Source organism: Porcisia hertigi, chromosome 36, assembly GCF_017918235.1.
Source record: "Porcisia hertigi strain C119 chromosome 36, whole genome shotgun sequence".
NCBI classification, from domain to species: domain Eukaryota; phylum Euglenozoa; class Kinetoplastea; order Trypanosomatida; family Trypanosomatidae; genus Porcisia; species Porcisia hertigi.
The window spans coordinates 1326480-1349057 of NC_090595.1; the positions used below are offsets into that span (position 1 = coordinate 1326480).

Sequence of the window (22578 nt, forward strand, 5' to 3'; positions counted from 1 at the left end):
CGACAGGGGCGTGGAGGAGTCTTTCAGTGCCCAAAGAGTCCAGCTGACTCATGAGGATGAGTCTATCGCTCCAGTTTGAGTAGTAAAGCTACCGGTTACTTTGTGTGTGGGGTTGGGGGGGTCAAGCCCAACGTTACGTGTGGGTGCACGCGCTACGCAGAGACCTGTGAAGGGAAAATATTTCAAAGCAGTTCAAAAAAAAAAGAGCGCATCTACGGGGATGGGGAGGGGGGCTGTGAGTGGTCCACCCATAACCAGGAGATAATCCAGGTGAATGTCTTTAAAAACTTGACCCCTTACCCCTCCCCCCCCCCCCCCAAAAAAAAAAATACACACACACACACACACGTGTGTCCACGCAGAGCACCGTGTAGTCACACATCGGCATGAGGCGGCGGGGGCCGTTTCTCAATCCAGCCACTGAAAAAAAGAGCACTGTCGATTGGCACACGTGAGGAAGCGCTTACCTCGCGAAGCTTCTTTGCGTGAGACGAGCTGCTTCGCTGCTGCGCCGCACCCACACACAGTCTCCACACCACCAGTGGTCACGTTTGCCGCCGTCCGCCCAGCGCCCCCACCACGGTCACCACGCTGACCGCCGTCCCGTCCGACGCGGCGTGACGAAGATGTCACAGAGGGCAGCTTGTACGTCTCCGACGCGGTGGGGACTACCGTGACGTTGCTATGCGACACCACAGACGAGCTTGCGCCACCTGCTAAAAGCCCTTTGACTGTTATGTAGTCTTTGATGCGTGCGTCGCAGCTAACGCATATAGTGTCGATCACGCTCAACCCTGGGACTCCTTGACGGCCGCTAAAGTCGAATGTGAGGAGCACTGCGCTGCACGCCGGGCACAGCTGCGAGGGACTTGGCTTCACAGAGGTCGCCGCCGGCAGCGCAACCCTCAAATTACATGAAGGGTAGCCCTTACATGAAAGGAAAAACCCATTCGGCCCAGAGCGTAGGCGCAGCTCGTGCTGTCGGCAAGCAATGCATGTGGTAATGCCAATCGTTTCGAGTCCTTTGGCCAAGGGACAGTCAGCAGTGCATTGGAAGCAGCGGAACTCAGCTGCTGCTTCGACGTCAGGAAGAAAGGCCGCTGCTGCGGCTCCGCCACCGCCGCTTACCAACGGTGCCTTCGGCGGAGACCCAAAACAGTGCGGGCAAACATGGTACGAGGTTTGCTTCTCGCGGTTTGTGACTCGAAGTGCCACGAACCCGCAAAGTGGACACGCATGCGACGGGCACACCGGCTCCAATGTGTTGAGGCGACCGTTGGGCACCCGATGCATCTTGTTGCATGCCTGACAGCGCACACCCCACACCACGTTATCACGTTCGCTAGCGTGCTCGACGAGATCCATCGACCGGCCGCAAGTTCCGCATGGAATGAATTGGGCTTTGACCACTGTGGCTTGGACGGTACGTGTGTCCCTCCCTTCCGTTGGGCGCAGAAACCGCTTCAGCTCCTCGTAGAATGCACTTGTGTTGGCCATGAGACGACCAAAGATTTCCTCGTAGAGCTGCACTGCTGCCGTCACCACTTGCTCCCTTGTGGCCGCACCGTTTGCGATATCGCCCATCGCCAACTCCATTTGCGCCCGCAGCTGTGGCTGCAAAAGGCTGGCCAATCCGAGGGACTCATAGGCGGCAGCGAGCGCTATCCCCAACGTCGTTGGCACGAGTGACTGGCCTTCCCGCTTCACATACTCGCGATCCAAGACAGTCTTGATGTGCTGCGCGATGGTGGCGTCAGTCCCAATGCCGTTGCTATCCATCAGCGAGATAAGCTGCGTCTCCGTCAGGTGAGGTGGAGCGGTAGTGCGGCCCTTGTTTAGTTGCACGACGGTTGGCTCAAACGTGTCGCCTGTCTGGTAGTTGGGGATGCACGTGCTGTTCCACCGCTCGTACGGGAAGATGTCTAGCCAGCCACGCTGCACGATTGTTGTCCCGCCCGTTGAGAACGACTCCCCGCCGAACACCGCCGACACCCGCGTCGTCGCAGCCACTGCATCGGGGGAGAGGGAGGCGAGAAAGTGACGCACAATCAGGTTGTACAGCCTGCCCCGTTCATCCTGTGTGGCCTTCCACGCCTTGGTTGGGTGGATGGGCGGGTGCGCTTTGTCGTCGTGGCCGCCACGTAGCGGTGGGCGAACGCGGGTGGCGGTGTCAGCCACCATAGCTGTAGCATACTCGGCCACATCGGGGTTCGCCGTTTGTTCTCGAACCAGCTCTAGCAGCTCGCTCTCTTTAAAAGTGTAAGAGTCCGTCTCTGTGCGTGGGTATGAGATGAGGCCTCCTTGATAGAGAGACTCAGCCAGCGTCATGCACCTCTCAGAGGGGATGCGGAGATGCGTCGCGGCCAGCTTCTGCATAACAACAGTGGCCAGGGGCGCTGGAGGTCGTCGGCGACTTGGACGCTGCTGCACGCTGATGATGCGGCCCTTGTGCCCTTCTGCCGCTGCCTCTTGCAGCATGTCTTCATAGATCAAGATGGCTGCAATTTGATCGTACAAAGAGCCGCGACCGCTGGAGAACTTAGTGTCTCCATGTTCCACTTGAAGAGTGAAGAAGTCTTCGGCCACGAATCCCTGCTGCTGCCAGTGGCGCCGCACCACAAAGCCAAGGGTGGGGAACTGACAGGGACCAAAGCTCAGCACCCCCGGGATATCGGCAAACAGGTGGCGAAAATTCACCGTCTGAAATCGAGTAAATGCCGCCCCGATTCGCAAATCCATTTCCCGACGCGCCTCGACCGCGTCTGAGAGGCGCTTGTCCGGCACTTTGAGGTTGTGAACAGCGTTTAGCAAGTCGCGTGCGGTGAGGGCGGAGAAGTGGGCTCGCTTCACCTGCACTCGTGGTTGCTTGCTTTGCACTACCTGCATCACCTCAAAGCAGATGTTCTCGCCTTCCCGGTCACAGTCTAGCCACAGAATAAGAGAATCAGCTCGACTAGCGAGCGCTTCGAGGTTTTTCTTGACTGGTTCGAGGTCAGCTCGCACGTACTTAGTTATCTGCTCAGAGAATAGTCCCTTGAACGGGTAGGTGGACCAGTTCTTGGTGTTGGCTGGGAACTGGTCCTCCATGAGGTGTCCTGCCACCGATGTGACAAGCATCGTCTTACCCTCGAAACTAAACTCGAAGACGGGGTTAAAGCGGGACTTTGATTGTACCATGCGGCACTTACCGCCCGAGAGGCTCTGCGCCACTTCTTTGGCCACACTGGGTTTCTCGGCGACATTGAGCCACGTCGGCATCTCACCCAACCCGTATTCGTGTCGACGTGCGAGTGTGTGTGTGTCTGTGTACCCCTTTATGGGATTTTATTATCCCTCCCGCTTCCATGAAAATCTGTCGCTATGAGATATACACGAAAAAAAGGGGGGAGGGGGGCGCAGACGTGCAAACATGCCAGAGCTTACGATAACAGTGTCTTGAGCTGTGTCCAGCTGCCTTTGGTTCTGGGGAAGGGGAGGAGGATGACTCAAGGAGTCGTATCTTCCAGAGCTGTGCGGACTATGTCGAGATAACGTACCCTTAAAAAAAAACAAGAAATCTTGTCTCTCGGCAGCGTACACCTTTCTACCACCGGTTACGATTTTCACATGTACACCAGCCCAAAGACCTGACGTGCACATGGAATAACGCCAGGGAGGGAGGGGGGGACCGACCACGGCGGGCAAGGAGAGAGTGGATGCATGGGCGTGGGGGTGGAGGTGAATGGGGCCATGTAGAGGCGGCTAGCAGGCGCAGATCCGCTCTGGCAATGACATAATGCAGCTTTATTTTCCTTGACCCTTCCGGTTAGCCCCCTTCCTGGAAACCGTCCCCCGCTTTTCACAGCTCCCACTACAGTGAGGACAAGAAGAGCATCCTACTGTTACAGCGGAATGCAGAGCGTCGATATGAGGGATTCGGGGAGTAGGAACGAAGGGGAGGAAGAGCAAGGTGTGTGTGTGTGTGCGCAAGGGTTGTGACTGGAGAGATGACTCGGCTATCACGGAGGGTGCACCAGTGCCGCCATTTCCAAGTCCATCACGCGAATAGACAAAGAGGGGGCGGAGGAGGGGACCCAAATGATAGGAGCACCACAGCAGTGAGCTTCGCCTTCTTTTTTTTCCCTTTGAATTTTTCCTTTCTACTCATTTTTTTTTGGATATTGAAGGCCCTCTTTGTTGATGTTGTCCGTGCATCTCCATTGTTTCTTTACGGAACTAAGATGCGCCTATCACCCAGCGCCAAACACGCATGTACTCCGCACCTGCATGCATGCACAAACACACACACGCACACATTCAGGGCTTCTCTCCCCCCCAAAAAAAATAATAAAATAGGGAAGATACAAACAGGAGAAGCGCACCGCTCAGGGAAAAAGGGGGGGGGGTTGAAAAAAAAAAGACGAAGGCTCAGCAAATTCGTCATTTGTTGGGTGCATGCGATTTGTTGCGCACGCTTCAGTGTCTGCAGAACACGACTGAGCCATTTCCCTCTTTTTTTTAAATATTGGTCCCCTTACCGTTGCAGTGGTGTTTTGCCCTCATTTTTTTTTCGACGTGGTCGTTGTTTCTTTTTTTCTTTTCTTCATCGTTCGTGTTTTTCCTCCTGCAAGGCATGTTGGTGTTGCGACAGTGGCGCACGTGTGAACAGGCGTATCTTTTCGATTAGTCCCCCCCCCCCACCACCCCCCCCTCTCTCTCTTCTGTTTTAGATTTGTTGTTTCTCTTCCTCTTTTTACACATGACATATACAAATATATCTGCATTCTCATCGTTACCCTGATATGCATTTTCGTCATCCTCCACATGGCAAACGTTCATGTTTACATACATATATACACACATATGTATCTATAAAACACCGATGCACACCGATGCACACACACACACACAAACAAACAAAAAAAAACAGCACAGCAAAGTAAGAGGGGGAAAGGAGAGAATAGGTAGGAAGGAGAGAGGGACCAACAACCCCCCAAACCACGGCGCGAGGAGAGCAAACGAGTCCAGAGCCTAACAAAAGTCTCATACATAAGAGCAACCACAACCAAAAAAAATCCCAAGTTCAGCAAAAAAATCAAACCGTGTTTTTTTTTGTGTGATTTCTCTGCTGTTGTCCACGCCGTCGCCACCCCCTCTTTTTTCGAGACAGCGGCAAGAAAGACTTACACACAAAGACGACTGAATTCAAGTCTCAGTTGCGCGAGGGAGAGCCGGGGGGGGGGTCGATGCGACTCCACCCAAAACACGCACCGATGCACACACACACGCATGCACACACACACACACCTAAAGTACAAAGAAGTCGGTCTCTTTTCTTTTGTGATCGCTTCTCTCGCTCTTCCAGGTTTGGTACCATTGGGGGAGTCTGTCCCACACCCTCAACCCCCCCCTTTATTATCCCTCCCTTCACTCCTCATCGATACACTCCTGACATACAGGGCATCTTCACTTCTATTATGTGGTACACCTCGCCTTGCTCTCTGCGTAATGTGGTGTATGTTAGCCTTATCGTTAGACCATACACACAGCCAGTACACACGAAAGGGAGGGCACTTCTCCCTCCAGGGGCAACCTCAACGTATGACGACCTTCCCTCAGGAGACATGATCACCGCAACGCACACGGGTATCCTCAAGAGAGGAGGGGAGCGGAGGGAGAGGGGCAATAACTGAGTGGGAGACCCCCTAAAAGAAAAAACAAACAAATCATCATCAACAACAAAAAACAGACTGGTAGGGGGAAAAAGAAAATAAAAGGGGTGCCTCCATCTCCTCCTCCCTTCTTCCCCCCCTCCTCTTCATGTCTCGATGGGGGGGGGGGGGAGGGGAGGGGAGAGGGGAGGAAAGGGCGGAGGAGACACCGAAAGAGAGAAGGCCAACGCGCCCCACGCAATGAGACGAGAAGAAAGATCAACAGCAACGGGAATGGATTAAAAAAGTAGACTTATAAACATATGATATTGTAGGTAGGGATAGGCCGTGTAGACTGTGTGGCATCGAATAAACATTGGCGTGCATATCGATCTTGCTTCAGACTTTGTCTCTCCCTCCGGTATCTAATATAATAGGGGTATATTGTTGCTTCTGCTACTGCTGGGTTTCCTGGACGTCCCCCCCTTCCTCCCCTGACACGCCACTAGGGAGGGGAAAGCAAAGAACACAGAGGAGGGGGAGCGGGGGGGGGGGGAGAAAAAACAAGATAAGCAAACACATTCACCCTTTCAGCCAGCATCTTTTGCCTCTCCTGGCCTGCTGCTGCCCTCCTCCGTTTCTACGAAGTTGGGTGACGATGTGTTCTGGATGGTCATCTTTTCTACACTCCTCGCGCCAAGTCGAAGAGTTGTGCCGACGTCCAGAGGCATACACAGAAACTTACACGTATCGACTCACGCATCTCCACGGGACTCAAACCTAACAGCACGGGTACATCAGCGCTTCTCGGGCACCGAAGACCACAATGCATACGTCTTCTACAGAAGTTGGACTTGGCTCCGTGCGCGCCTGGTCTGGCGAGTGGACCCACGAAGATACGTGGCCTGGCCCACATTGACCCGAACATCTTCCTTCGACCAAAAGGACTGGGAGAGGACGAAGATACATCGTGCGTAGGCATGGGGGGGGGGGGGGATGGGTGGGTTTTTTTTGGGGGGGACGGCGTGTCGAGGGGAGAGGGGTGCCGAAGGAGAGAAAAAGATGATGTGGCAGAGCACTGTTGTCGTCGTTGCCCGTGTGAACTTTTTTTTTCTGCTAGCACTCCAACAAACAAGGCTGCACGCGTCATCTCTTCCAAATACTGCGCCAGTCCCGGAGAGGGGGTATCTCTCATTGCCACTTTCGTTTTCCTGCTGTTATTCTAGTCAAACAGCAAGCATCAGCACACAATACCTCACAGCTGGTCATCTGTCCACAGGTTGATATTTTCCCGTAGGAGGCGCACAATTGTGTTGGACTCGTGGTACGCATCGTCTTCGAGCGTCTCAAGCTCTGTTACAGCTTCGTCGTACGCCTGGCGAGCGAGCTGGAAGCCTTTCTCGTGTTCCTTCATGATTTCGTAGTAGAAAACGGAGAAGTTTAGTGCCAGGCCAAGGCGGATCGGATGCGTTGGTGCGAGGGACGAGTTGGCAACGTCAGTCGCCTTTTGATAGGCACTCAAGGCCGCCTGCCTTTGGCCATCGCCAGAGTCAATCTCGGCATAGTAGCGGTGGTAGTCACCCTTCATTTTGAGGTAAAAAACCTTCGCCTCGCCACCCTGTGCAGCCGGGATGAGGTAGGTGTCCAGAAGACTGAGTAGGTCATCGCAGAGAGGAGAAAGCTCCGCCTCTAGCTCCTTCCTCATGTTGAGAACCAAGGGCAGCGTAGCACTGTTGTCCTTTGCGGTCTCGCGACTCTCGATAGAGGTGATGATGCGCCATGCGTTACGGCGTGGCGTGATCACATTCTTGTACGCCACCGAAAGTAGGTTCCGTTCTTCCGTGTCGAGTTCACTGTTCAGGCGCACGTATTTGCGAATACAGAGCAGCATCTCATCAAAGCGCTCTGCCTCCTCGGCCAGCTTAGCCATATATATGAGCTCTGCGAGATCATCGGGAAGCTTTATCTCGTTTTGTTTGGGAACCACCTCATCCTGGATAGCGACGTTCTTCCACTTGATTGTCTCGGTCATTATGCCAGAACGGAGTTGATAAATGTGTGTTTTTTTTGTTTTTCTTTTCCGTTGCTTTGCTTCGCTTTTTCGTTGAAGGGGGTTTCACTTGACAACCGTAGTCGTGTGTGTGTGTGTGTGTGTGTGAATACGAGAAGGACAAAGGGGGTTGTAAGAGACAAGCAAGCAAAAGACAGTATGGAGGATGGAATCAGAGCAAAGTGCGGGTAAATGGTTTAGTGGCGGTATATATATATATATATAAAGTGTGTGTGCGTGTGTGTATGTGTGAGGCGTGTGTATTTAGCACGGTAATTCTCTATCAAAAAAAAAATGGAGGGAGTTAGACAGACCGAGTAAAGGGTTGGGGGTTGGCAGACAAGCGAGTCGCAAATAGTGATGGCGCAAGATCATATATTCCTTCGATCGCCACTATACATGCATGTGTGTGTGTGTATCCATTACGCACAACCGCACTGAGGGCGCTCAGCGAAGTCCTGCGAAGACACCCACACACTTCTGCGAGGGGGATTCTCTTGTCGTCTCTGTTTTTATGTATCTGAGAAACGTGAAATGACCGAGCAGATTAGGGGTCGTTCTTCTCTTGGATGAACTCGGCCAGTTTTTTTTGGGGGTGTTGAGACAAGCAAAACACACACAGATACACACACACACAAAGGTCAATATACCTCCCCCAAAGGGTGGGGGGGGGTACATTTATGTTCATAAATATATATATATATATGTATGCCTCTGTGGGTACGTGTATACATTCGTCTAGGCATACGCGTGTTCACCTGCGCTCACGAGCACTCAGACACTCCCCTCAAAAGCAACGATGCCTCCTTCAGAGAGTGAGAGAGCATCTTGTGAGGCACACGCCACGAGTTGGGTTTCACCGAACCAGCTGCACGAGGCGAGTGTGCAGCTCCTCTGCCTGCTCGCTCTGGTTTCTCAGCATACTAATAACACCGCTGCAAGCGTTATCGTGAAGTACAGCGCCGACAGCTGGGATGGTGGCCGGTTCGCCCTCAGAAAGGTTTATCGCGCGCCCCGTGATTCGCGAGGCACGAGAAAGCTCGGCTTCTTTTTCCACTAGCGCGGTCATTAGTTTGCGACGCAGGCTATCGGCCCGTGCTGCCTCGACGCTGCATTGTTTTTTGTATGCCTTCAGCTCTCGTCGCAGCTCTCGCACCTTGAGCGCAGAGGCTTCCTCCAAGTCACTTAGCCTCGATTCGCACTGCAGAGCAGCACGGCGATGGCTTTGCGCTTCTTCTGTCGCGCTCGCCAAGCGCATGGTCAGCTGCTCTACCTGCAGTGTCACCGCTTCGTGTTCCATTAGGGCCTTGCTAAGTGCACCTAGCTGTTGTCGAGCGGCGGCAAGCTCATCGACGACGTGCTGCCTCTCAGAAGTTAGCCAGGCCTCTTGTTGTACAGCGTTGTCCAGCTGACGCTGGGATTGCTGGAGCTTTGCCGCCAGGCTATCATAGCGCGCTTGCGCAGCCTGCAGAGCCTGCTGCCCCTCGCGTAGCTCACCGTCCATCTTCTCGAGACGCCATTGGAGTCGCACGTTCTCTTCCTTGAGGGCAGCTTGCGCACGGCGCAATGAGCTGGCTTCCAAGAGTGATGCATTTCGAGCCTGCGTTACCTTTTCCTCTGCACTCGCTTGCATCTTACGACAAAGAGCTCTTTCGTCCGCCAGGCTGTTCTGTGCTGTGGCGAGTTCCCCTGTGAGAGATGCCACGCGTTCCTGGAACTCGTTTCGCTCCACTACTGCATCCTGCGTTAGCTGGTCTATCTGCGCCTGGTGGTCTGCCCTGGCCTGGGCGAGCCGGCGGCGCGCCGCCTCCGCTTCAGCGCGAAGCTCCTCAACCTGGTGCTGAGCCACCGTAGCGGCGGTCGAGTAGCGCTCCTTGAGCACAACTGCTTCGTTCTGCAGCTCGGCGGAGCGCCGGACAGCTGCCCGCATTTCCGCCAGGTCCGTCTCCATGGCGCGGTGGCGCTGCTCCAGCTCGAGATTGCGGCTCTGCTGCTCGCGCAGCGCGTTGTGGGCTGTCAGCAGCTGTTGGCTGTGTCGCTCCCGATCCTCTAGAAGCTGTGCATTTATAGTGGCGCACCGCTCCTCAAGCTCCAGAATTTGCCGCTGCGACTCGCGTAGGCGCTGCCCGTCCGCCGCCGTCTCCACACGCCTGATCATGTCCTCCAGCTGCTGCTTCAACTGTTGGACTTCTTGAGCATGTTCCAGCGACGCATCCCTCGCGCTCTGATGCGCACTAGCGACTTGGGATTTGAGATGCTCAATCGTGACGGTAGCAGCACGGTGCCGCTCTCGAAGTTCAGCGGCGTTTTCTGCCTCTTTTTTCAGCTCGGCCAGCCGTTTGCGCTGCTGCTCCTCGCGCGCCTCTGCCTCGGCTATCTGCTCCTCCTTGCGTTCGCAGACTGCCTTTGTGTTCTTGAGTTCCAGCGAGAGGGCGTTGAACTTTCCCGTCAGTGCGGAGAAGTTCTCCTGGAACTCTGCACAGGTCTGCAGAAGCTCAGCGTAGGATGCCATTTGAGCAGCAGTAAGATGGGGTGGGGGGTGTGGGGGGTTTCCGTACAGAATAGGGCTAGTAAAGCAATGACGAGGCTGGAAGGGCAAATCGCGTACAAAGGCGAACCCGTCCACGTCCAGTTGAACTCCAGGGAAGCGCGCCTTGTATTATTCCCTTCTCTCTGTGTCAATAACAGTTGTCCGCGTGGGGGCGATACGTGGCAGCCAAGAAGCGAGGGTTATAAAAAGCGGTAACCTCTATCTCTTGCCTCTAAATGTCGCCCTTGAATGCAGTCGATACTACAAAGTGACAGAAGAAAGAGAGCAGCGAGCGAGGAAACGACAACAACACGCCCGAAAAGAAGGGGGAAGGAGCCCAAGAGCAGACAGAGCGTGAATGGAGGAATGTGGGGATAGTGTTCCCCAAGGCGGTACCCCACCAGCAGCAGCAGCAGCAGCACCAGATGGAAAAGTAACAGCCACGTCTTGAAGTTTCCTGAGACTAATCACGCATGAAGACAAACTCCCTTCATACCCGCACACACACAAAAAAAAATCGATTGATCTATCTATGTCGCCGTACACACGTGGAGAGTAGGGAGGGAGTGGGAAAGAAGAGCAACCACCACCACAAAACATGTGTATCTAGGGATGTATATATGTATAGGGTGTATCGGGGGAATTGCAACACATGTGTATATATGAGAGAGAAAGCTGCCCTTTAAATGATGAGAACAGGTTACAGCGACAATACCGGCAGTAATAAAAAAAAAAAACACAACTATGTCTATATATATATATATAAAGTGGTACACGGAAGAAGTAATTTCACTACTTCCTTTTCTGAAGGGGATTGAGAGGGAGGAGGTTGTGGCAGGACAGCCAGTAGTGTGCGTCTATGCTGGCTGGAGAGAGGAGGGGAGGGCGGGGGGCGTGAAAGGGTGCGTGTGCTTGTGTGGGTGGGTAAGCGGTCGCAGCGAGGGTGTGAAGCTGGTGTGTGCGCTACGGAGAAGAACGACGGGGAGGGGATGCGCCAGGGCTCCTCCTCCTGAGAAGCTGTAAGGCTATTTGGGGTTCCGTGTTCGGTTCTCCACTGTTTGTGGTGGGATCTTCTGGCGTGATTGTATGTCGGCGTGCAGTCACAGAGGAGTTATACCGCGGCAATCACAAAGGAAAAGAACGAGATCACATGAGTGCATCGGTGTAAGGGGGGGGGGCAGTGGGAGGAAGAGGCATTTCAATTTGAAGAGGGAGTGGGGGAGGGTAGTGATGAGAGCATCAGCGAAGCCTCAAGCGTCTTGGAGGCCTTGCGTACGGTGACACTATGGGAGTATGACGATTCTCGTTCAAGTGCGACAGTGCAGTTTAATGTCACACACACACACACACAGACGCTCTACACTTGAGTGTTATGCTTTCTTCCGATATCTGTATCTGCCGCTCTTTCCATTATTGCTCCCTTCTTTCTACTTTGCGTTATGATGCGACTTTGGCAGAGTCACCATCAGATGACGATGGCGTAACGGCGGGGATGGAGATGCGAAAAGCCCGCAGCAAAGATCAAAACCACAAAGCCGCTATATGTGCGAAGCGAGCACAACGTCTGGGGCATAGCGCGTGAATGCGAATCGGCAAATATTGCGGGGGGGAGAGAGAGAGAGGGGGGGGGAGGGAACAGAGATGAGGTTGCTCTAAGCGTGTCAACTCACCGCGCCTTATTGAATAAAGGAAGCGACGCGGGCACCAATGACACTGCCAAGCGTGCTGCTGCTCGCCACTGTGGGCACCGGCACTATGCTATTGTCTGCCACAAACAGCCCGTCAATCCCATTCACACGCAGCTGGCTATTCACCACAGTGCCCATGGCGCAGGTGCCGAAGAGATCCCCAGCGCTCCTCACGTGCTCCGCCAAGAAGGCAGCTGTGTCGCGTTGCGTGTTCAGGCCTCCGCGAGGATGATGTAGTGCAGCTTTGTAGGTCCAGAAAGGGCTCACATGCCGTTCTTTTTCATTGACGTGGAACACCGACTGTAGAGTGCTGTTGGGCGAGGCCAGAAGGCCCACCCACTGTATCCCCTCATCCATGGCTAACACATCCTCTCTTGTCGAGAGCATCCCGCTTCGAATGAGCGCGGTGCCCCTTTTGCGGTCGTAGCGCACTTCGCCCCGACTCGACGGGTAGTGATGCGTCACCCGCATCGTGAAACCGTCCATCGGCCAGCAGTTTGTCCAGTGCGTCATCCCCATTTGTGGAGTGCGAAAGAAGAGGATAGACAAGTCTGGCGCGTCCTGCTGCAGACGCGACCGTACGTAGGCAGCGCCCTCGATAAAGGAGCTGAACACGCCCGTACGCCTCTCCTTGTACTCGCGCCACTGCTGACACATGTACGATGAGTTGCGCCAGCTGATGGACTTGCTGTAGACGTTGGCCGAGTGGTCAATGCGAAAGACGACATCGGCGGTGCTTGGGGTGATCAGGTTCTGGCCAACCGCTGGCAAGTCCAGCACGCCACCCTCCGCACCGATGCCGCTGCGCTGCAGCAGGAGTGGACTGCGCAGTGTTCCAGCGCACACCACTACGTGTCGAGCTTCTAGCATCCTTTTGCTCCCGCGATGCGTGATATCCACAAAGCGTACCCTCCCAGCTGAGAAATGAATTCGCTCAGCGCAGGAGTCCACCAGGAGGTCGAGATTCGAAAAGCGGTGCTGCGTGTCCCCAACAAGCGCGGCGAAAGCATCCACACGCACACCTTGATCGATGTAGGACTGCATAGCCGAGAAACCATCTGCCTGCCCATCGTTAAGATCGTTCGCCATAGGGACTCCCGCTGCCTCACAGGCTTCAAAGAACCGCACGTTCATGCAGGAGTCAATGTTGCTGCGCTGCGCATCTGTCACTCGCAGGGGGCCGTCCTTGCCGTGGTGGTGCGAGCCGCCGCGGGAGTTCGCCTCCAGACTCTTGAAGAGAGGCAGTAGGGTGTCATAGGTCCATGAGGGGTCAGCCCATTCTTCGTAATCTCTGCGGGTTCCGCGCATGTACTTCATGTCGTTGCAAATACAGCTGCCGCCGAGTCCACGTCCCAGGGTGTACGCCAGAGAGCGACCAGCTAGGTTGTCCTCCGCTATGCACGTCAATGTCTGTAAAAGGTGTTTTGCCTTCCGCATTGTTGCGATGTAGGGCTGCATTAATGGTACCCGCACCGCCTGCGGTACAGCAGCGCGACTACCCTGTTCAACAAGGGCGATAGAGGCACCAGGGTGCTTCAAGGCACAGGTGCGCGCGGCCGCACAACCCGCAGCGCCGGCGCCAATCACAATGATGTCGAATGCCTTTTTCATGTCTTACCGACAAGGGGAAGGGATGAGGACAAAAACTGCAGGACCAGCTAGACGGTGCACCAACGGCGTTGGTGTCTCTGGAGAGGAGGGGGGGGGTGCAGGAGTACTCGCTGTGTGGCATCGTTGTCCTCGTAAAGCCAGGGAAAGGAGAAGGCAGCGCGGGGAGAAGAGCGTCCAAGGGGAGTCTGGGGTGCTGGAAGGAGAGTTCTACCGAGCGCGTGTGACTACGGAGAGACACTGCTTTTACGCACAAAAAAAAAACAAAATCGCTCGTCCTCGCATACTACCCACACGCGCACACTCGTGGCCTTCTGTAGCTCTTCGCGCTCACAGGCATGCAGCCCCCGGTGACATGCGTGAGGGGGCGCCGGCCCCGCGTTCCTGTGTGTGTCTTGCAGAATGTAGAGCATCAGCCCTCATCACTGTAGACGCACCAGGCAGACGCTCTTGCCCCAAACGCATCTTTTATTTTGTTTGCTGGTTGATCCCTCCTTCAACACGAATATGTGAACACACACATGCACACAGGCGCAGTTACAGAGAGAGAAAGAGAGGAGCCTGTGAGCGATGGTTACTTCTTTTCAGACTTCCTCTTGTCTTCGGGCTCTGTCAACAGTGGCGGTCGTTCAGCTGCGCGTGCGCGGTCAGAAGCGAGGAGGACAAGTCCGTGTGGTTCTTTATAACCCTCTGGGTCGTCTCGGAGGTGTTGATGAACGTCGCACAGCGACCCCCTCGACCACTTGCGAATGAGGCGAACCTCTTCCATGTCGGTTTCGAGGAGCCTGCATTGCATTTCTACGCCCTTCTTGAAGCGCTTAACGTATTCCTCCGGCGGGGGCGGCATGCCCGGCTGCTGAGGGATCTGCTGTGCCTTGAGTTCCTCGATCTGGTTTAGCGTGTACGTGTTGACGTCCTCGAGACAATCGACGCAGTGCAAACGATGTAGTGCCTTCTTGTGACTGTTCTGGGCTTGAACGACACCGATGCCCAAGCCCTTGATCACCTGGCGCGCGATCACCGTTGTGGTAAGGCAGGCAACGAAGCTCGCCATGACAGAGCCAACCGGGTGACGCCGCATCCAGCCGAAGCGCTTGCGACCAAACGACAAACAACTGAACCCCGACGCGGCGCCAATGACGAGGGTGATGTTCATGGTCATGAAATCGTATCGCCACCTCCCCCCTTCCTTGGCGCGCACTGCACTGGTTAGGAGGGCGTAGCGCAGCATGCCGTAGCTTGTCGCCATAGACATCACTTTTTCCTCGTCTACCAGCACATATCCGCCATGGATGTCGAGGGGCACCGTTTTGCCAAGGTACCCGCTCATCATCGGAACGTTCCAGTAGGTGAACTTGTGCGGCTTTAACCCCACAGCCCTCAGGGCATCTGTGCTGAGAGACTTATACCCGGCGGACATGTCCTCATGGTAGAGAGAGATGTGCGTGGCCAGCTGGTGAAACTGTGCCTTGCCAATGAAGTACAGGCTGTCCATGGATTCCCTCCTCTCCACGCCGCTGCTGTGGTTGTATGTGTGTCCTTGGTCCTGTTGTGGGCTACCACTTTGATGAGGGAGGAAGGGGGGAGAGGGTGGCACACAAAAGTCAAATAAAAGGACGCCATCATATGCACGTGGGTGTGCGTTACGCAGCGCCCGTGGAGGAGGACACACATCGAATCAATGTAAACCAGGTTGAAAGGCCGAAGAAAAGTGGTGAGGAAAGGTCGAAGTTACAGTGCAGGGTAGGGGAGGGGAAGTGTGGCTGAAGGTAGGCGCGTGGAGGTCAGGGGATACCGAGCCCCGAAATCAAGGCGGAACCACAGGATATATCCTCACTTTGCGACGTCTGCCCCCCCCCCCCACGCCACATTGGAGAAAAGGGAGAGGGGGGAGAGGGGGGGGGGCAGTAATTTACGAGAAAACAAAAGAGGCGCAAAGGAGTGGGGTGGACTGATGCGTGTGTCCGAGAGAGGTTCGGGGGCGGGGAAGAGAAACGAAGGCATGCATGCATACACGCGCGCCTTTGCAGAGGATGTACACGGGTGCTGTTGCTCATACTTCACATCTTCCCCCCTCCCCTTTGTGTTTGCTTGTTAGGGGGTTGAATAATTGAACAATTTGCAAAAAAAAGAAAAACAGCGGTAGAGGTGCGGCGGGTCTCGGAAGAGGTATGAGGGGGGAGGGGGAGTTAAAATGCAACAAGACAAAGTGTTGATGAGAAACATGTACACATTCATATACGAACAAATACATGTGGCGAGGGGCCACAACGACAGAGATAGACACTAGGCGGTCTGGAAATACCAAAACATACACACCTGAGAAAAAGGTGGCCGGGGCGGACGAGTTGGATCGGTATGCCCAAGCGGCGCCGTTTCATAGGCCTAGTTACCCATCGGCTGGGTTCGATACGTCACACACACACACACACACACACACAGAGATTAACCGATGCGATATGCTCGACCCTAAGGGAGATGATGGGTGGGGGTGTGGGTGGGGTAGGGGATTTGAGAGTGAGTGAGTGCAAGGTTGCTGGTTTAGCGCGGAGAGGGGAGAAAAAGAAAGTGACAGCGAGGGCGTTCTTCTAAAGAGTACACGGTTACATGAGCGGTTAGTGTGGTGTGTGTGCGTGTGGGGGTGGGGTGGAGAGGAGGGCAGAACGGCAAGATCAACCGTAAACACGCGTGTGGGGGCGTTTGGGGCCGATTAGGGATGCGTAAGGGGAGAAGGTTTGTGACAGAGACGGTTTGCGGGACGTAGCTAGAGGGCGTCACACCGATGAAAGAGGGTGGGGAGTGGGCTCAAAACAGTACTGCGCAGCGATCAGTTACATGCTTTGACTTTCTCTCTTCCCCCCCCCCCCAGCAGTGCGTACGGCTCTGATGCTCTCATTTTGCTTTCGCTTTTCTCGTTTCATGGGCGTGCATGGGCAAGAGTGATCTTTCTGATGGCTGTTGATGTCCACAGCCAAGCTAAGCCAGCCTGACACAAAGTAGCAACAACAACAAACGATAAGTCCGTCAGCGTGTGCGTCCTTGCAGGGGTCCGAGCAGACCCACAACAGCCCTTCATCAGGGCGCTACGGGAAGAAGGCGCTGCGCCTCGTGGAGAAGTTGGCGAATACTCACCGATGGCTGCTGATGTTGCGGCTGATCCCAGGCGAGGACAGTCACTGTCGCACCGACAAAGCGCAAGTACACCCAAAAAGAGTGCCAGCGCGTCCAGCAATCCAGTACGCTGGTTGAGGTGGGTGAAGACAGGCACATCTGCGTGGAGTACACTAGTGTACGCACGTATGTGACGAGGCCAGGCATCACCCAGCGGAAAGGTGTCCCCTCTAGCACAGCACCCCTCAGGCGCCAGTGCGCGACGAGGCCACTCGAGGCTGAGATTGGTGGTTTGAGGGCCGGTTTGTGGTACAGCTGATGTGTTGTGGTATCACGTGTGGCGAGCCAGCAGGCATACTTCGTCTCCAGGGTGGTGGAGCCAGCCGCCGGTTGGGTAAGCAGCTGGCACGTCTCGGCGGCAATGATTTCAGCGTATTCCATCAGAGCCGGGTACCCTGTGTGCTCGCCCACACTGGCAGACTGGCTCTCGCGTTTTTCGACCAGTACAACGGCCACATTTCCATCCAGCCAAACAGCGACTTCGCACAACCCGTCCCGCGGCACATGACAATGAAACGAAGTGCACGACAGTGGGGCGCACAAGATTAGGTTGTACTTGAGGGCCTGCACCACGTCGCAAGGCAACTCACTGTCTGCCAGAACTACATCCAGTGTCGGCAAAATAAAGATGCAGCAGCGGGTACGGTCACGGACGAGCCATGTCGGCGCGGGATCGTCAGGCCTGGCCACACAGTTACTCAAACGTCGCCACAAAACATGCCGCACCACCTCTTCGACGCGACCGAGCTGCACCGAGGAAACATCGCGGTCGCTTACAAAGCGAAGCGGGAGTCCAAATGACACCTCAGCGGAGAGGTATTGGGCCCAGTCCTGTGCTGACATGGCAGCGGCTGGTCGAACAGTGGGCTCTGCTGCACAATCACGCACCCTGCACTGCGCTGCCAAAGCGCTGGAGATGAACGTGGCGCACTTCATGAAAAAAGAACGCAGCGCCGCGCGTGCTTGCGCGGTGGAGGAGACTGTATTGTCTATCACCGGCAGCGAGGAGGGTGAGCTGGCTGAGCCATTTGATGAGCTTTCTTTGCTGCTGTTGTGGGTATTAGGTACGGTCAGCAGCAGCAAAGTGTTTGCGCCGTAAAGCAGCTCGAACAAGGCACAGCTGATCTGTAGCAAGTGGTGTGTGGCGAGTGTAGCTTCGATGCCTCCACGCACGTGCGCACTCACCCACAAGTTTTCCACTGGGCTCATCAGACAAACGCTGCTGCGCTGTTTCTGGATTGTCTGACGCCGACTGCAGTGTATCCCGAAGCGAGGTGCGAGTGAGCTGATGGCGATGCAGAAGCCCACCTGGTTCATCTGCGAGTTGATATGCGTTTCGGTTGGAAAGTAGAAGAGGACGTTGTCCGCTGCGCGTTCCTCCTTGTTGGCACAAAGCAGCGGGCAGTAAACTGCAAGGCTGATGAGCGGTTCGCCGACATGCGGCAATGTGGCGAGAGTCATGGGGTGAAGCGGAGGGTATGCGATGAAAGCTGAGAGCAGTATGCGTAGGCAGAGAAGAAAATAGAGATGTGTGGTGTATAAAAGGGTTGTGGTGTATTTTTTTTTAGTTCCTCTTCCCCCTCCCGAGAAAAGAAGCGCTTACTTGCGCTGCGAAGCGATTCGACCGTTGACTTTTATTTGCGCGAGTGTGTGTGTGTGTGTGTGTGTGCTTCATGCGATGCACCCGTCTTGCATTCACATAACACCACAGACACGTAAACGCTTTGTGAAATGACATTTGAGGAAGTGGAGGTAGGGTAAGGTGAGGGTAGGGGGGGGGGAGGGAGCATTGGAGGTTCAGCAAAAGAAAAAATCGCTTTGCAATAGTGCTGTGGCATTCATATACGCTGTGCATCAGAGAGCGCATGAGCTCAATACGGGAATGGGCTCACAAGAAAGCGAGAGGCACATCACCATCAAGGAAAGAGACGGTGTCTATCTTCACGCACTCTTACGTGAAATAGCGAGGGCAGTTACACCTCGCACACTTTTCATCCGCGAGAATCATCTCTTGTGAAAACACAACTGCGTACTTCCGCCGCGACGCCAAAAAGAAGAGAGATGACGGCAGCAGCAGCAGCAGCACTGACAAACGTACCGCAGCAACCACAACGAACCTTCCCAAGTACGCAGCACTGTTCATCAGTACAAGTCACTTCTGCGTCGTCGCACCCAGATCGTATCCTTTCCACGCGTCCATCCACGCCAACGTGGTGCGCGGGCCTTCTCGCTGCAGCACCTCGGAGCGACCAGCGAGTAGCATGCGCTCCACACTCTCCTTCAGCTGTCGTCTTGCCGCTGGGTGAGCCACTTTCGGATCCTCTGGGCGAGGCGCGTAGGCCTCTTCCGGCACCTGCGCCGTCATCGGAGGGGGTGGAGGTGCCACACGTGAGGCGCACAGCTCCACCACCGCACGAAATGCTAGCGGTTCGTATTGAGCCAGCTGCTGTTGAGTGCGGGGCAAAAGCATCAAGTTCTGCCGAGCCAGGTCGTTACGGAGGTGCTGCCAACCACTGCCATGCTCGTGCGCGGCGCTATCGACGTTCTTGCGCACAATAGCACGCTCCCAGTGGGCCTTGTGCTCGACACGGTATCGGGTCTGCGTGCGCAAAAGAAAAGTCATGCGCTTCAACCCAACTTTCCGCTCCAGCCGTGCACGACCGCGCAGAAGGCCTCGGAGGCGGTCCAGCTCAGCTGTGGCGCGGTAGTACCGCGAGACACTCGTGGTGCGCAGCATTGCCAAGCCACGTAAATAGAAAAATGCAGCGCACTTACACACACACACACACGCGAAGAGGAAACGAAATTGTGATAAGCAGGCAACAAGTCCCGTGTAGAAGAGGAAGGGGATGGGGAGGGGCAAGTAGAAAGGTGGGATGGGGTAAGGTTGGGGGAGTGTGTGGAGGCAACAGGAAGTCAGGGAGAGGAGATGGAGGGGGATAAAAAGGGAGCAGGAACGTCTCCTGGTGCAAGACAGCTAGGACCCCACACGACGAGACGAGGCGCACTGCTCGCTCCAAGTGCGCTATGCGTGTGTGTGAGGAAAAAAAGGAGTCTCCGCAGCCCATCTCTTTTCGTGCACCCCGGGTTCAGCTGGTCTTCAGAAGGGCGCAGTATTCCGAAAAATAAGCTGGTTAAATGCTCATCTTCGTCACCCTCCTCCCTCGCTCTATTTCCGGGCAAAACCTTTGCCGACGAAGAGACGAGCGCGTGCACTTTGATGATGATCACGTCGCATTCGAAATCACCATCCGACTCGTCTTTCATGCTTTTTTTTCCTGATTTATCTAGTAGAGATGATGGTGCTCGAGACAGGGAGGGAGGGAAAGCCCGTGATTCGGGAAGGGGGAGGAAGAGCAGATGCGCACGAGCGCGGCTGCGTGTCCCCTCCCCTCGTTTCACCCATTCAGTCCCCTTTTATCCTGTTCTCGGTGACCGTCATACCACCACGAAAAAAACAACGAAAAGGGAAAATACAAAGGAAAATCAGCACAAAAAAGAAGAGCATGTGTCCTTTGTGGCTTTTCACGTCTGAATGACACGTCAGCGGCTGTGTGCGCCTGCCTGGGGTGTGAGCCTAGTCCAGGCTCACACCCGCCCTCAGCACATTCGCACCGACTTCGCACCACAGGTGTAGTAGTATTACTCTTCCTGGTCCTGGATGTTGAAGTACTTGAGCTGGTACGTCCCCTTGCCAGTGGAAAGGATGCGGATCCAGTCGCGCAGGTCCTTCTTCTTGAGGAACTTCTTGGTGAGGTACTTGAAGTACTTCTTGCGGTACACCATCGTGGTGGTGATGATCAGCACGTTGTCCTTCATCGTCAGGCGGACCTTTTCAGTCAGCTTGCCCTTGCGGCCGTTTAGCTTCGTGTTGTCCTGGAAGAACTGCTCGAAGTTGCCAAGCACATCCTCGCTGAAGATGCCATCAGCAGCCGGGATGCTGCAGTCGATCTTGAAGACCTTCTTGCCCTTGGCCAGCTGCTTCTGGCGAATGTGACTGCGGGAGCCCACCTTAGCGCGAACGGCGACCATCTTTTCGAATGAATCGTCTGTGTGTGTGTGTGTGGTGGTGAGGGGAATGACAGAGACGACGTGTCTGCAGGAAAGTGAGCGGGTGCACACGCTTCTGTCAAGAAAAAAGGTATCATGGGTTATCAGGGAGAGAGAAAGAGGACGAGAGGGTGCATGGTGGTCATCCGCAGGCAGGCGGGGGTACGTGTCTAGAGAGAGGTGCAGCACCACATACACGAGCAGTGGTTCAAAAAGGTGTCTGCCTTCTCCACCCACACGTACACTATGTGGCGGTGGTGGTGATGGTGGTGGTGGTGTGTGTGTGTGTGTGTGTGTGAGGGGCGAAAGAAAATAAAGACGTCCCCTCCTCCAATCATAATATAGGCAGGCGGGTGGACGTACATTCGATGGTGAACCTCCGTTAAACAATCCCATGATCGCCACAGGCCCAGAGTCTGGGAAATGAAATGGATCTCTTTTGTGTGTATGTGCGTGTATATATATTTGTATATATAAATATACAAAACTCCATCGTGGCACTAGGCTGTATCAACAACTCCCCTTACCAGGCGGATCTGCCCCCAGTGCAAACATCGTTTTACCTTTTTTTTTCGGGCGCTTGCAGATCCTCTGCCACATTAATGCGATACTCTCGTTTCTCCTTTTTCTTTGCGTGTGCGTGTTTTGTACGCTTCACGCACGTACACGAAACGCTACATGAGCAGCGGTCTACCAACATCATTGTTATTCCATCAACGGCACCTTAGGTGGGAGAAAGACGGCACGGATGCCGCACCCAAAGTCGTCAGCTTCACTTTCCCGGACCGCCCACGTGCCCATTGTGCCTGTGTGTGTGTGTGAACATGTTCTCCCGCCTACTGATTCAGCAAAGAGTGATCTCGTGACTTCCCTCCCCCTCCACAGAGAAACGAGTTCGAGGGAGGGCTCTGTCATAAAGCATAAGATGACCATTCTCGCTATGGTGCTCTCCCCCGTGCCGTACAACGTGATATGCAGGGGCTTCACACACCCCAACTTCGTGCTGAAGTCAAAGACAACGTCACGTGGAACAAAGCAGCGTTGGATACACTTAACAGGGGCATCAACTCCGTCCTCGTAGCACAGCCCTCCTTCCCCCGACTCAAGCACTACCCCCGTTCTCCTCGCAGTTCGGCTCACCGCTGGTCATGCTGTACCGGATTGTCCTCACAGTGCATCCTTCAGGGAGGCAGGGGCGTCCCCACCAGTAGGCAGTCGGGTGTCGGGTGAGATGGGAACCAGTCGAGTTGAGAAATTGCTTCTGATGTGTCAGGTGCAAACGCGTGCGCTGTAGTAGGTCGCTCCTACGCAGCGTCATCCAAGGCCTGACAACCGACTTTAGGAGCGGTCGGTTTCTCTGATTACGTCGTGGGTGAGCGATCCTGTTCGTCACGAGAGGGGGGTTGGCATCAGCAAATGAGTGTAGGGGAATTTTTTGGTTTCCTCGCTGGATGAGTCTTGAACGCTCCCCGCCCCCTACTGACACCGCCTCTCCCCGTCATCCAGGTGTGAGGGCAAGCAAAGAAAAACCACAGGGGTCAAAAACCATTAAGCCAAATGAAAAAAAAAAGTGAAGGATGTGATCAAAACGGCCGGATACGCGAGGTTGGCGACGGAGTTGGCGGAAGTGGGAGCCTCAACGGTGTCCAGCGGAGCAAGAACAGCAAAAAAAAAACAGCACTGGCGAAACACCATGTGTAACCTTGTTTGCGTGCAACTTCACGCCAGGACACACACACACACACACACAGACACAGGGAGAGAGAATCCCGGTCAGCACATCTGCGGCACCGTTGTGGGGCGAAAAGGAATGCTTCCCTCCCCCCCTCCTCCTCTCGGTCAAAGGTTCAC

The 22578-nt window shown here is 54.8% G+C and overlaps 8 protein-coding genes across 8 annotated transcripts; all 8 read right to left on the bottom strand.

Moving 5' to 3' along the window:
- Positions 1-408: 408 nt before the first annotated feature.
- On the bottom strand, positions 409-3258 carry JKF63_00325 (uncharacterized protein; the record flags this gene model as incomplete). Its single annotated transcript, XM_067896377.1, has 1 exon — positions 409-3258. The coding sequence occupies one exon, from the start codon at positions 3256-3258 to the stop codon at positions 409-411; it is 2850 nt and encodes a 949-aa protein (XP_067752534.1).
- A 3627-nt stretch (positions 3259-6885) lies between these two features.
- On the bottom strand, positions 6886-7662 carry JKF63_00326 (uncharacterized protein; the record flags this gene model as incomplete). Its single annotated transcript, XM_067896378.1, has 1 exon — positions 6886-7662. One exon carries the CDS (start codon positions 7660-7662, stop codon positions 6886-6888), a length of 777 nt encoding a protein of 258 aa, XP_067752535.1.
- Positions 7663-8536: 874 nt separating this feature from the next.
- Positions 8537-10192, bottom strand: JKF63_00327 (uncharacterized protein; the record flags this gene model as incomplete). The annotated part of the gene is made up of 1 exon (XM_067896379.1): positions 8537-10192. One exon carries the CDS (start codon positions 10190-10192, stop codon positions 8537-8539), a length of 1656 nt encoding a protein of 551 aa, XP_067752536.1.
- Positions 10193-11886: 1694 nt separating this feature from the next.
- JKF63_00328 (uncharacterized protein) lies at positions 11887-13509 on the bottom strand (the record flags this gene model as incomplete). Its single annotated transcript, XM_067896380.1, has 1 exon — positions 11887-13509. The coding sequence occupies one exon, from the start codon at positions 13507-13509 to the stop codon at positions 11887-11889; it is 1623 nt and encodes a 540-aa protein (XP_067752537.1).
- A 571-nt stretch (positions 13510-14080) lies between these two features.
- JKF63_00329 (uncharacterized protein) lies at positions 14081-15001 on the bottom strand (the record flags this gene model as incomplete). Its single annotated transcript, XM_067896381.1, has 1 exon — positions 14081-15001. The coding sequence occupies one exon, from the start codon at positions 14999-15001 to the stop codon at positions 14081-14083; it is 921 nt and encodes a 306-aa protein (XP_067752538.1).
- A 1580-nt stretch (positions 15002-16581) lies between these two features.
- JKF63_00330 (uncharacterized protein) lies at positions 16582-18138 on the bottom strand (the record flags this gene model as incomplete). Its single annotated transcript, XM_067896382.1, has 1 exon — positions 16582-18138. The coding sequence occupies one exon, from the start codon at positions 18136-18138 to the stop codon at positions 16582-16584; it is 1557 nt and encodes a 518-aa protein (XP_067752539.1).
- Positions 18139-18829: 691 nt separating this feature from the next.
- Positions 18830-19414, bottom strand: JKF63_00331 (uncharacterized protein; the record flags this gene model as incomplete). Its single annotated transcript, XM_067896383.1, has 1 exon — positions 18830-19414. One exon carries the CDS (start codon positions 19412-19414, stop codon positions 18830-18832), a length of 585 nt encoding a protein of 194 aa, XP_067752540.1.
- A 905-nt stretch (positions 19415-20319) lies between these two features.
- On the bottom strand, positions 20320-20709 carry JKF63_00332 (uncharacterized protein; the record flags this gene model as incomplete). The annotated part of the gene is made up of 1 exon (XM_067896384.1): positions 20320-20709. The coding sequence occupies one exon, from the start codon at positions 20707-20709 to the stop codon at positions 20320-20322; it is 390 nt and encodes a 129-aa protein (XP_067752541.1).
- Positions 20710-22578: the final 1869 nt, after the last annotated feature.